The following is a 13,492-nucleotide window of genomic DNA, read 5'->3' as shown; positions in this document are numbered from 1 at the left end:
AAACCAATGCCCTTTTTTGTATCTCTTATTTAGAACTTAAGAATTTTTAGTTTATTGTGTCATACTTGTGTTTACTGCTGTCATTCTTAGCACCGTGTACAGTGCATGGGTTGCAGTGGATAATCAGTATTTGAATGAGTGAGCGAATGATATGTAATCTTATGAAAGGATTGGGGCAGGGAGAGGGACCTACCCAGATATATAGGCCTTTTGTCAGGGCAGATCAATTTTGGTAAAAATACATCAGGAAAATTGATAATCTGGAAATTAAATTCCTTTCAAACTATCCAAGCCTTATAGCCTTTTGTGTAGCTGAGGAGTACATATGCATACCCCACTTTGAGGATTCCTAGTTAAATCATAAAAGATCAGCATTAGGAAATTCTTTCCATTTATATATTATTTAAGGTTCATTTTTTTCCTTTCTAAATGCCTTCCCTCACTCATTTATTTAACTTTTATTGAAAAGCAGGCTCATTTCTAGGTGTAGCAGAAAATATTAAGATGTATCAAATTATTTAAGTCAGTGGGATAGACATGTAAGCAGCTCTAATGCAATACAAGTAAGTTCAAAGTACAGAAAATACTTTGTACTTTGCATCCCTTTTTTTCTACTCAAGTAAGTATAACCTTTTCCTCTGGCTTGTTCAAGATCTTTTCATTGTCTTTGAATATCTGTAATTTAAAAATGATACGCTGAGGTGTAGTTTTTTTGGCATTTATTCTGCTGGGTATTCTCGGAGCTTCCCAGATTTGTGGTTTGATAATCTGACATTAATTTGGGGAAATTCTCAGTCATTATTGTTTAAAATATTTCTTCTGTTCCTTTCTCTCTTCTCTTCCTAGTATCCCCATTACATGTATGTTATATCTTTTGTAGATATTCCACAGTCCTTGGATATTTTGTTCTGTTTTTCTTAGTCTTTGTTTTTTTTGCTTTTCAGTTTTTGAGGGTTCTGTTGGTACATCCTCTGACTCAGAAATACTTTCTTTAGCTGTATGCAGGCTACTAATAAGACCATCAAAGGCATTCTTTATGGCTGTTACAGTGTTTTTGAGCTCTGATTTCTTTTTAGTTCTTTCTTAGGATTTCCATCTCTCTGCATACATTGCCCATGTGTTCTTCTATGGTCTTTATCCTTTAGAGCCCTTAGCATATTATTCATAGTTATTTTAAATTTCTGGTCTGATAATTCCAGTATCCCTGCCATATCTGGTTCTGATGCTTGCTTTGTCTCTCAAATTGTGTTTTTGTCTTTTGATATGCCTTGTAATTTTTTCTAGAGCCGGATATGATGTACTGGGTAAAAGGAACCGCGCAAAAAGGCCTTTAGTAATGTGGTGAGGTGTAGGGGGAGGGCAAGGGTTCTGTAGTCCTGTAATTGGTCTCAGAGCCTATGCCTCTGGGCTGTGAACTTCACTAGTGGTTCTTAGTTTTTTTCTAACCCCTTTTAGGTGGGACAGGAAGACTAGAATGGACTGGAGTTGGGTGTTTCCCTTCCCCAGGTCACTTAGGTTCTGATAGTATCCCAGCAGGTTAGGTTCTGGTTAACTAATTTTCCCTGAGGGCAGGACTTGTTAAGAAGAATAGAGTACTCTGGCATATTTAGAAATGGTTCCTTTTCCCCTCCCTCTGCTGGACGCATGAGGGGATTTTTCTCTGATAATTAGTGTGGGAATCTGGTTGGGCTACTGGAGGTAAATTTCACAGTATTGTGGGGACCTCCCTGTGACTGGGTCCTCCTGGAGTTTTTAACTCTCAGACTTGTCCACACTGAGCTTCCTCCAACCATTTTTCAGTTATAGTTCAAGAGTTTCCTCTCTGACACTGCTTCCTACTGCGGTTTCAGTGCCTCCGTCTGCTCAGATATGTTGAGATTCCCTGTATTCTGTCTCTTCAATTTTGGGGCAGTGATTTGCCTTGTGTCCTCCTCTCGCTTATGGATCCCAGAAGAGTAGTTGATTTTTCAGTCTGTTCAGCTTTTTACTTGTTAGGACTGAATGGTAACTTAACATGCAGAACTGGAAATGAAAGTCTAACCTTTTTCTTGTTTAAAAAAAGATAAGCTTACTAAATCTTTTTGTGTAGAATGCATAGGAGTTTTCGTCTCTTGTGCCTGCTCTGCTCTTTGCTTTATGGGTAGTCACTTCTTGAGGGTGTAGTATTGAAAAAGCTTTTGAAACCACATTGAGCCTCCACAAAAGGACTTTGTGGTCTACCATATGCGAAGATGTGGAAAGTCAGCATGAGTGCCAGGTATTTGTGGTCCTAAAAAGAGCATTCTGAATATCCTATTGCTGTTTCCCCTTCGGTTATTGAAGCTGTGAGCTTTCAAAATTTAGCTGTGACTAGATCTTTTCTCAAGATTTATTTTCTGTTTCTGTCACTGCTACTAAAGTTATCTTGTCCAAACTATAATGCTAACATTCTCTCCACAAATTTGAGGGCCTACTTTGTGCAAGAAACATTTCTGTTTTGTTGGGGGTATCTTTTATTCAGAAATATAATTTAGGTGGGTATTGGGCCACAGGTAGACCTAGATCTTCTGTTGTGCTGCAGGGATCTTCAGGCAGTAGGCAACTGGGAAGCACATTCCTGTTGCTGGAAAGAATCCCTAAGATTACTTTGACATCTTATTTCCCTTCTTTGCTGGCTTCAACTCTACTTTCCATTCTTTCAGATTATAATTACTACGTAGGCCATCCATTCTTGTTCCTTTCCTCTTCCGTTGCTCTGTCTATATATTAGTAGTATCAATACATAGACGACTCCCAAATACCAGTCATCAAAATCACAATTTATTCCCATCCGAAAAACAGAAGCTAAACGTCTTTTACATTCTTGGCTTGGGCAAGAGTGAACTGCAGACAGAAATGTAGCTTCTCACTAAACCAAAGAAGAGGAAAGGTTATATATGATTTTGGGGAAGGGTAGAATTTAGGTTAAATTTAAATGAAAAAATATATTGACCTAAAGCAAAGAGGAACTAATGCTAGAGAGCTTATCTGTTCAGTAACTGCCAAAAGTAGAAATTTGAGCTTCCTAAATACATGTAGATAATGTGCTTTAGGCCAGAGTAGAATTTACAGCTTCCTCTGTATATGTGGATTGTGTCTTGAGGCAAAAAACGGAGTTTTTCATTCTCAGATCCCCTTTTGACCCTCCTTGGCCAGGTCACAGTAGAGGTCACTAAATATCGTTCAGATTTATTTACACTGCTGACATGTTCTTAAAAATTGAGATAGCAGTTTTGGTGCTCAGCAAGACTGTATCCTTTTTTTGGTCTAGGATTACCTGCTGTATTATCTGATAAGATGGCATCCATGCAGTAGCATTTAAGACTCTAGCTACCAGGGAACATATGATTGATTGTAATACAGATTCAAACAGAAAGACTGGAAAATTTTTAAAACTCGTGTAGATCCTAGTTTTCCAAATGATGATACCAGGAAGTTCTGGAACTACAACTAACTTGTGAATTACTTCCTGAATCTTAGTTGCCACAGGAATACAAGTATCCAAATCGGATATAATTTGGCTATGTTCAGGAGAACTGGCATCTCTAGAAAGAAGACTTTAAAAAATATATATATATTTTGAGGAGAATATTTCATTTGACAGCTCCTATTAATTTGCTGGGGAAGCTTTCTAGAGACAGATGAAAGGAGTGTTCTGTTTATAGTTGGCCCCAGGGTAACAGTGTTGAGACATGGGTTAGGATTTAGAATTCTTAGAAATTCCTCCTATCTTAGTAGTTTTAGTTCTCTGATAAATTCATTATGCTATTGTAGGATTTATGGTAGAAATAGTGCTACATGTATCTACAGGGAAGCTGTATTTAAAGGTAGTTCACTTTGAATTCAATGAATCCTAGAGTTATCTTCAGAGCAGCAACATTGGTAGGTTTGGGGCCATTGTTCTTTACACACACACACACTCACACACACACACACGTGCGTGCACACACGCACATACACCACGCTTTATTTGCTAATATGGAGCAGTGCCTCTTCCAGATATTTTTCTGATTGCTGTATCTGCAGTATCTTTATGAATAGGTCCTTGAAACTTAGAGGCTGAAGGATCTTTGATTTTTTTTTTTTTTATTTATCTGAAGGATCATATGTTTGTTTTAGTTTGTAGTTTGTCAGTTTTCTAAAGGTCTTCTAACATTTTCTTTCAGCTCTGTGTTGGAAATCATCCAAATTTGCAGTTTTCTGTTCCATTTTTTTTTAAATCCTGTATTTTAGATTTTAACCTATTAAGAAAAAGAAGGGGCAGGTTCTTTTTACATTGCCTCTTGGGTCTATCCCACAATACAGGTTGAACACCTTGAAGTGAGTTTCTTATGTCCCCTGTTTATCGGTCCATTCCTTGTTTGCAGCCTAGAATTTTAGTCTAAGTTTTAAAGGAAGGGCACCAGAAAAGGCTTTATTTATCACCCTGGTTTTCTTGCTTTCTCTAGTCCCTGTTGAACGTTTTGCAAGGTTTTTTTTTTCTTTTCTCCAGCCACTTTTCAACTATTTTTATCCATCTGAGGGGCTACAAGTAAATGGAATCATTAATATAAGCCTGGGATTCCTGGACAGTTTCTTAATAGAATGAAATTCAGTAGCAGCCATTAGTCTGTCTGCCTTTTGGTTTTGGAAAGTCTTTTATTGTGACTGTTAGCCCTAAACTGTATCTTAACTTAGTTTCCATTGGTTTACCTACCATTGTAGCAGTCTTAAGTGGTTATGGGTCATTGGTTGTTTTCCTGGGGGAAGACCTTGGGGAAAGGATAGTTCATTTAGGATTCTAGGGGTGGCAGTAGAGGGGAACAGAGGGAATATAGGTAAAGGTGGTGATGCTAAAACATGATAATGTTGGATGCATAAGGAGGGCAGGTTTCAGATAATTTGAATGCTTTTTTCCTTTGGTCTTTGCTAGAGAATCTTTAAAGGGATGGTACTTTGAAGTTTGGGTTTAATTTTGGGGCCTCAGCATACCAGTCAAAAAGACTGGCCAGGGGCTTCCCTGGTGGCGCAGTGGTTGAGAATCTGCCTGCCAATGCAGGGGACACGGGTTCGAGCCCTGGTCTGGGAGGATCCCACATGCCGCGGAGCAACTGGGCCCGTGAGCCACAACTACTGAGCCTGCGCGTCTGGAGCCTGTGCTCCGCAACAAGAGAGGCCGCGATAGTGAGAGGCCCGAGCACCGCGATGAAGAGTGGCCCCCGCTTGCCGCAACTAGAGAAAGCCCTCGCGCAGAAATGAAGACCCAACACAGCCATAAATTAAAAAAAAAAAAAGACTGGCCATTGTGTATTTGGTACTTTTTTTCCTTTCTTTTCTAGAGCTTCTTTTAGTTGTATTATCTTTGACATGTCCAAAATTACCAGTAAGAGCTAAGGTAGTTATAAACATCCTTGGAGAAATTGTGCCATCTAGCCTGGTAAGCAGAATAACTAGGATTATAATAAGAGTGTATATAGGGGTAGGAGTTCTGCCAGGAGAAGTTTGTATTTTAGATGTAGAGAAACCCACATCAATACACAAACTACATACAATAAGATCAAGTGATGCTTATAAAATGGTGGCTAGGGGGGCTTCCCTGGTGGCGCCTGGTGGTTAAGAATCCGCCTGTCAATGCAGGGGACATGGATTCGAGCCCTTGTCCGGGAAGATCCCACATGCCGCAGAACAGTGAAGCCTGTGCGCCACAGCTACTGAGCCTGTGCTCTAGAGCCCGCGAGCCACAACTACTGAGTCCACGTGCCACAACTACTGAAGCCCGCGTGCCTAGAGCCCGTGCTCCGCGACAAGAGACGCCACCACAATGAGAAGCCTGTGCACCGCAATGAAGAGTAGCCCCCGCTTGTCACAACTAGAGAAAGCCCGCACACATTAACGAAGACCCAATGCAGCCATAAATAAATAAATGAATGAATGAATGAATGAATGGTGGCTAGGGACCATGATTTAGTCCCTAGAGTACAGAAATGTTAACCTTTAGCCCCAGAGTACAGAAATGAAGGAGAAAGTCCTCCTACATTAAACAAAATGATCTCTCTTTTAGATAATCTCTTCACGAAGGCTTTTAGAGAGGCTTATGGCAAAGTTTTTTGCTCCGGAGAGCAGATACTGGTCTGTTGGGTCTCTTGTATCCATCAGTTTGACTAGATAGCAATTAGTAGAGTCTGTGCCATCATTTGATCCTCTGAAGATTGAATGATAGAGAAAAGATAGTATTTCAGGAAGGAGAAGTTTTCTGTCACAAAATTCTTTCAACTTGTGATTCTCGCACTCAGGGAGATACTCGAACCACAGGCTACTAATCCTAGGATAACAAACTCTGCTAGATTAGTGACCAGAGCTCTGTGAAAAATTGCTCAGATTTCAGACTACTATTGGGGACACTGATCAGGAATCATGATGGAGCTGAAAGATAATTGTATTTCAAGCACAGAAGATTCAAGGAATGTTTGCTTGCTTGGGAGTCCACTAGTTCTGATAAGCAAAATGAGTGAGTCTTCAAGGTAGACTCAGTGGACAGCCTCAAAATTATAAACGAAAGCCATGACTCACTCAAATTTGAAAAATTTGAACATATTTATTTCAAATTTTTGCTTGCACAAGGGAGAAACTTCATGTGGAAATGTAGCTGTTTGTTGAAGAGACAATGTATATTGAATTTTAGAGGGGGCTAGAATTTAGGTTAAATTTCAGTGAAGTGCTTATAAAAGCACTTTTTACTTATAAAAGCAAAGTAAGTTAATTGCTCACTGGGTGGGTTCTTGAGAGCAGGTATTTTTTTTTTTTAATTAATTATTTTTGGCTGCGTTGGGTCTTTGTTGCGGTGCGCGGGCTTCTCATTGTGGTGGCTTCTCTTGTTGCGGAGCACGGGCTTTACGCGTGTGGGCTTCAGTAGTTGTGGCACACGGGCTCAGTAGTTGTGGGTCCCGGGCTCTAGAGTGCAGGCTCAGTAGTTGTGGCTCACGGGCCTAGTTGCTCAGCAGCATGTAGGATCTTCCTGGACCAGGGCCCGAACCCGTGTCCCCTGCATTGGCAGGCAGATTCTTAACCATTGTGCCAACAGGGAAGTCCGAGAGCAGGTATTTTTAAATGGTAGCTGCTAAAAGTGGGAAATTCAGCATCCTGGATACAAATAGAGCATGTCCTTCATTGTTTATGTGCCAGTGTAGAATATATGCCATACTGTGATTGTGCAAGTTGTGTCTTTAAGCAAGTGTGGTATTTTTCTTTCTCACTATCTACTGGACGACTCTACCTCCCTCAGTGCTCCATTAAATAACTGGAACTCAGTGTGTGTAGCAGCTCCACTTCTCCTCTAACCCACACCTTCCTTCTGTGTTCTATCCCAGTAAAGCATGGTTGCTTTCCTAAAATCTTATTTGACCCTTCATCTTAGACCAGTGTCGTATGTATCACGTAGTGATCTGTCTGATTCTTTCTCTCTGTCCTTGCTTTACTGCTTTGGTTCAGATAGTTCATATCACTAAGGTTTTTTAACAGCCTCCTCATTGTTCTTACTGCTAGTTGCTTTCTATTCTGTCTTCTGCATACTGCTTGAATTTCTTTGAAACTATTTGATCATGTCACTCTCTTGTTTAGAACTGCCAGTGGCTTCCAAACTTATACATACATACATGTTGCTCGACTTTGCCTGGAACCCTGTTTCTTTTGTACTCCCATCCCAGTGTAGTATTTTTTTTTAAGGCTGTTTAATCTCCATTTAAGCCTTCCCTGACTCCTTAAATTTCCTGATCCTTCTCTGTAATTCCATATTGTTTTTTCCATGGTTGCTTAGACTCGATCTTGTCAGTTTGTAGTTTAGCTGTTTACACACATTTCTTTCTTTATAGGCTATGAATTCTGAGGCAAGGACCTAGAGCAATTCTGCTTGGCCAATAATAGATGCTTACTAAATACTTGAATGATTGGAGCCTCTTCCTTTGCCCTAGAGGAGTTAGTTGTCTAAGACCATCTTCCTTACATGTATACTAGATCTCGTCCCCCTATTCAAAGACAGGCAGAGAAATTAGCCGTACATTGTTCATTCATAACAAGAGGAAAGTCACAGTGGTGAGAAGACCTTGAAATTGTGTCAAATGGTGAGCAGTAGGAGGAACTAGGACATTTAGCCAGAAGTAAAGAAAAATCAGGTGGAATATGGTAACAGTGTCCAAATATTTGAAAGGCTGTTGTGTAGAGAAATTATTCAACTTGGTTTGCCTCCAGAGGACAGCTGTAAGGTGAATAGGAAGCAGTTTTGGGCTCATCATTAGGAGGAAATAAGCTGACTTATTAGAAAGGGGAATTTTCATGAGTGGAGCTGTGAAAGTAGAGGCAGAATGACCTGTGGCTTAAAGTGCTTTAAAGTAGATTTTGTATCTTTGGCAAAAGTTGGACTAGATGGCCGTGCTGCAGAGTCTGAGATTTTCCTGACATTTCTAAGTTGCATGACTACCAGTTTCAGAAAGATACTTCTTATTTTGGGTGAAGAGAGTTTCCTATACATCAGTAATAATTAAGCATTCTCTGTGTGCGAGCTGTTAGGCATTCAGAGATCAGTGATAACTTCTTGCTCTCAAGTAGCTTGTATTTATAAATGGAAAGATTCTTGAGCTTTTCTTCTTTTTCATTCTTGAGGAGCCAGTGTGTAATTTCTGTTGGTTTTACTCTCAGGATTTACAATGTCTAAAAATTAGTTTTGAGATTTACTTCCCTTTCAGATACTAAAATTGTTTTTCTCTCTTCTTTATTCCTAGCAATGTCTCAGGCTGTGCAGACAAACGGAACTCAACCATTAAGCAAAACATGGGAACTCAGTTTATATGAATTACAACGAACACCTCAGGTAATGTAGATTAAGATAACTTAGGGGAAATATGAGACATATATAAACTGGGATATAGTTTTAGAAAGTGAAAACTTGAAAGAACATAACAGTAATAATAAATTTATGTACAGTTCTAATTTATGTATGTTTGGTTGACACTTCATTTCTTGAACAAATAATTTGAGTGCATATTCTATACCAGGTCCTAAGCTAGGCAATAGGTAAAGTGGTGAATAAAACAGATGTGGCACCAGCCCAGGGAGTTTATGGACATCAAACAAGTAAATTACACATATGAGAAGTTATGTAAAGGGAAGGTCCTTAATGCTGTAATAAATAATAACGGGAGAACCAGGGAAGACTATTTTGAGAAGGTGAAGATGGGAAAGACTGGGAGAGGAACAGGTTTGAAGGAGATAAACATGCTTAAAACTGAAGTCATTTTCAGTTTGAAATGCCTGTAAGACAAGTAGAGATGCTACCTAGGGGTCTGGACTAAATATAAAGTTTTAGGACTTGTCAGTACATTTTAAGCATGAGAATGCCAGAGCACCTGGAGAGATGAGCAGAAGGCCCGGAACTTCATCCAAAGGAGCTTCAGCATTTAGAAATTAAGTAATGGAAAAGGAGCCAGCAAAGGAGACTGAGAAGGAACGGCTAAAGAAAAGTAAGGAAAAATGGAAGATGAAGTGAGGGGATCAAAACATAGGACAAAGTGTTTCAAGGAGGATGCAGTTACTGTGTTCAGTACTACTGAGAGGATGAGTAAGATGAAGATTACAAAAGTGAGCATTAGAGTTGGCAGTATATACTTGGTGACCTTCACCAGAGTAGATTCACTTGAGTAGGTTCTGCTGTGTTAAAGGGGAGGGGGAGGTGAAAATGAGTAGGTAATGTTTCAGAGAAGTTTGGCTGTGCAGAGAAGCAGAGAAATGGAGGGAAAACTTGAGGGCAACATAGAATCAGGAAGTTATTTAAATTTTGTTTTGTTAATAAGATGAGAGACGGAACCACCCTCACCCTACCCTCCTCTACACACAGCTGTAAGCTCATCATTCACATTTCACTATGCAGCAACCCTATATTAATCTAGGCTGATTTAGTGAAGAGGGAGAGATTGCTGAAGTCTGAGATCAAATAGAATAATCCAAAGAGGTATATACTTGAGAAGGTAGGAAGGAATGGACATGTGATAGGAAGAGGTGTACTTTCTCTTTGTAAGAAGAAAGGAAGGTGCTTTATAAAGATTTGGTAGAGAGAAAACGAGAGAGTTCTTTAAATGAAATTTGAGGTAAGGTAATTAATCTATTGAACATTTAGGTGGTAGGTCTGCAGATAGAAGAAAAGTTGTAAAATAGTGTAGTGAAAAGAAAAATGAGTTTTTAGTGATATCAGTCTGGTTGTGTGATTCCTCCCTTTTGTTCCCCTGCAGTGCTATGCAGATGCACAGGTATAGTCATGGAAAATATGGATGGATGGTTTATCCAGGGTTCAGATTTTGCTAGGCAAATTCTAAAGAGGAAGAGGGGAGCAGACTTGATTACTAGCTGGATCATCATCCTACTCTCTGTGTGATTTATAAAATCGAGGTTATAATTCCTAAATCAAAAGCTTGTGTATATATTAAACTAAGTAAAATACAGAAAGTGCTTTATATAGAGAGGTTGAAACATAATGGATACTTGATAATGGGCAATATCTATAGTTTCGATGTCTTTCCTTGTGGGGTCATCAATCTTTGACCCTATAGAGAAAACACAAGTACGACGGAGAGCCAGTGGAGACAGGAAGTGTCAGTAACATATGGGAAGCCCCTTATTCTACCTGCATCTTCCTTTTCAGTGGCCACATACTAGACCTCTTTCCTCAGTCCATAGGAGCCTGTATTGGTGCCTTTAGAGCTACATAATCTTTGTTCTCAGTGCCACCTTGTGGGAAGGGTGAGTAGTGGTAGTGGCAAAGAAAGTAGGAGTCACTAATCTGTGCATTTGGGAGGTTTGTCCTGAATTCTGCATTGGAACTCCAAATGCATTTTCGCACTGAAAATGTTTTTAGACATGACAATTAGAAATACTAATACTTTTTATACTTCAGAGGTGCTATGGTTTAAATCAGTTTGTAGGTTAGCTTGAGAACCTGACCACTTTGTATAAAACTGCTCTGTGGATCAAGACTTTTTAAGGTTCAAAAGGTGATTTTAATATTAAATCCTGTTAAGCTGTGTATAAATAGAGAATACTTATATTTGAATTTTAAAATATTTTAATGGATGGCATGAAATGTATAGTTTATTATCAAAATGGTACAGTTTTGCAGATGGAAGAATTTTTAGGGTTCATTTAGCTTAACTTCCTCATTTTGCAGGTAAGAAGACAATGTTAAAACTAATTATTTAGCGTCACAAAGCTAGTTATAGAACTAATAGAACCTAAGCCATCTAATTCCATATTCAGTGCTTTTTTTTATTACTATACCAGCGTAATTTAGCATTAGTTATCTTTTAAATATATAATATGTTATCTTTAGCATTAAAATAAGGGCATTTGTATAATGCTTTGGTGCTGGGGCTGAGGGGAGTTGGAGGAGATTTATAGCTAAAACAAGATTGGTTGTGAGTTGACAGTGATGGTGACTGGGTGATGGGTATATAGATGTTCATTTTTGTCATTTTCTATATTCTTACGTTTGAACTTGTCCATAATTTTTTTTTTTTAAATTAGGTAGCATTTAATTTTAAAGTGATGCTTTTACAGGAGGCAATAACGGATGGCTTGGAAATTGTGGTTTCACCTCGAAGTCTACACAGTGAGTTAATGTGCCCAATTTGTTTGGATATGTTGAAGAACACCATGACTACAAAAGAGTGTTTACATCGTTTTTGTGCAGACTGCATTATCACAGCCCTCAGAAGTGGGTATGTTAAAATGAATTATGCCAGGTACTTAAATTATACGAGGTCAGTGTTCTAGTGCTCTGTGGGTTTTGAGAAATGCATTTTCTATAAGTGTTCGTTTGAGAATTGGAAATTTATCTACAGTCTAGGTTTTAATTTTTGGAGAATCTTTGTTTTGAAACAGTTGATTTTGTATAGTTTTAGAAGCTTTTTAGGATGAGTTTTTATTTTGAGGAAATTACGAAGCATGAAACCATGATTTTCTCACTTAAGTATATAAAATAATATCTTGATGAATGCTATTTTAATAAAATAATTCATAACATATAAATTAATATGTATTAGTGGATGGTTTTTCCATGTATAGCATGGATATCAGAAACGGGAAATTTAGGAAGGGATAGATTTTTATTTCTAAAATGGTTATATATAATTTATCATGGGGAAGTATTTAGTTTTTTCCTCTATTGGCAAGTAGTATGGAGAGTCTCAGGTTTCAAAAATCTTGCTTAGTCACTAGTCAGATATTCAAGGAAAGTCAGATTAATCAGTTTAAATTTCTGTGACTTAGTAAAGCTATTGGAATAAAGATGATAATTATCTGGAAGCTGGCTATTTTTGTCTTTAGCCCAAAGATACTGGCATTATTTACATTTTCTTTTCTCTCTTTTTATTTAGCAATAAAGAATGCCCTACCTGTCGGAAAAAGCTAGTTTCCAAAAGATCACTAAGACCAGACCCAAACTTTGATGCACTCATCAGCAAAATTTATCCAAGTCGTGATGAGTATGAAGCTCATCAAGAAAGAGTATTAGCCAGGATCAACAAGCACAATAATCAGCAAGCACTCAGTCACAGCATTGAGGAAGGACTGAAGATACAGGCCATGAACAGGTATATGGGAGAGAAGGCCAGGCAGGGCAGCCATTTTTCCAAATACTTTATTAAATACTGAATTAACACCCTCCATTTTGAAAAAGATAAAATCCAGTAACAAATAGTAGTTCTGTGTGGTTACCTTTTCTTGAAGGTATAAAATATGTCTCTAGGCATAATACGGTATTCCATTTAAAGTACTAGAGTCTTAAAACAAAACAAAACAAAACAAATACCCTCTCTTATACCCACTTCTCCATCCACTTACCATTGTATTTCTCCTCTTCTCTTTAAAAGAGTTGTCTGTGCTTACTATATCCAATACTTCTACTGTCCCATTTTGAACTCCCCCAGTCAGGCTTTATCCCCATGCCTCATATCACCCTTGTTGAGGTTACCATTGACCTCCACATTGCAAAACCCGGTTGCTGATTCTCAGATCTCATCTTACTTAGCAGCATTTTACACAGTTAATTTTTCTTTTCTCTTTGACTGGTTTTCTTCTGCTGGCTTTCAAGAGACGATATTCTCCTGGTTCCCTTTGTATGTCGTTAGCTGTTCCTTATCTCAGACTTAACATGTTCAGTACTGAACTTGTAATTCTTAGCCCCTACTTCTCTTCATTCTTGCTCATTTTAGTTGATGGCAACTCCATCATCCTACTTGCTTTAGCCAAAAACTTCGGAGTTACCTTTAACCTCTCTCTTTTTTCCCAGTCTGTGTTCCAGTTTGTGAATAAATATATTTTTAGCTTTTTCCATAATATATCCAGATTGGTCTAGGCAACCACCATCTTTCATTTGAAAGTGTTGAAACAGCCTGCTAATTGGTCTTTCAACTTTCCGTGCTTACCTCCACATTGTCTGTTCTCAGCACAGCAG

The 13,492-nt window shown here is 38.6% G+C and overlaps 1 protein-coding gene across 9 annotated transcripts in view; it reads left to right on the top strand.

The window, feature by feature from the left end:
- Nucleotides 1-13,492, top strand: part of RNF2 (ring finger protein 2) — a 95,423-nt gene that overhangs the window by 34,018 nt on the left and 47,913 nt on the right. For 5 of the 9 annotated variants that reach the window (XR_014247426.1, XM_082402036.1, XM_082402034.1 and 2 more), the window contains exons 2-4: nt 8,772-8,860; nt 11,563-11,780; nt 12,414-12,629. Coding sequence is in view for 8 of the 9 variants with exons in the window: in XM_082402036.1 (XP_082258162.1) it covers nt 8,774-8,860; nt 11,563-11,780; nt 12,414-12,629 (521 nt within the window). In the remaining variant the exon portion in view is untranslated. The remainder of the gene's footprint in view (nt 1-8,771; nt 8,861-11,562; nt 11,781-12,413; nt 12,630-13,492) is intronic. The other 4 variants (XM_082402032.1, XM_082402033.1, XM_082402031.1 and 1 more) reach the window with 3 other exon arrangements.

Source organism: Balaenoptera borealis (assembly GCF_965194805.1).
Source record: "Balaenoptera borealis genome assembly, chromosome: 1".
Taxonomy (NCBI): Eukaryota; Metazoa; Chordata; class Mammalia; order Artiodactyla; family Balaenopteridae; genus Balaenoptera; species Balaenoptera borealis.
This window is presented reverse-complemented; position numbering and strand designations above follow the sequence as displayed.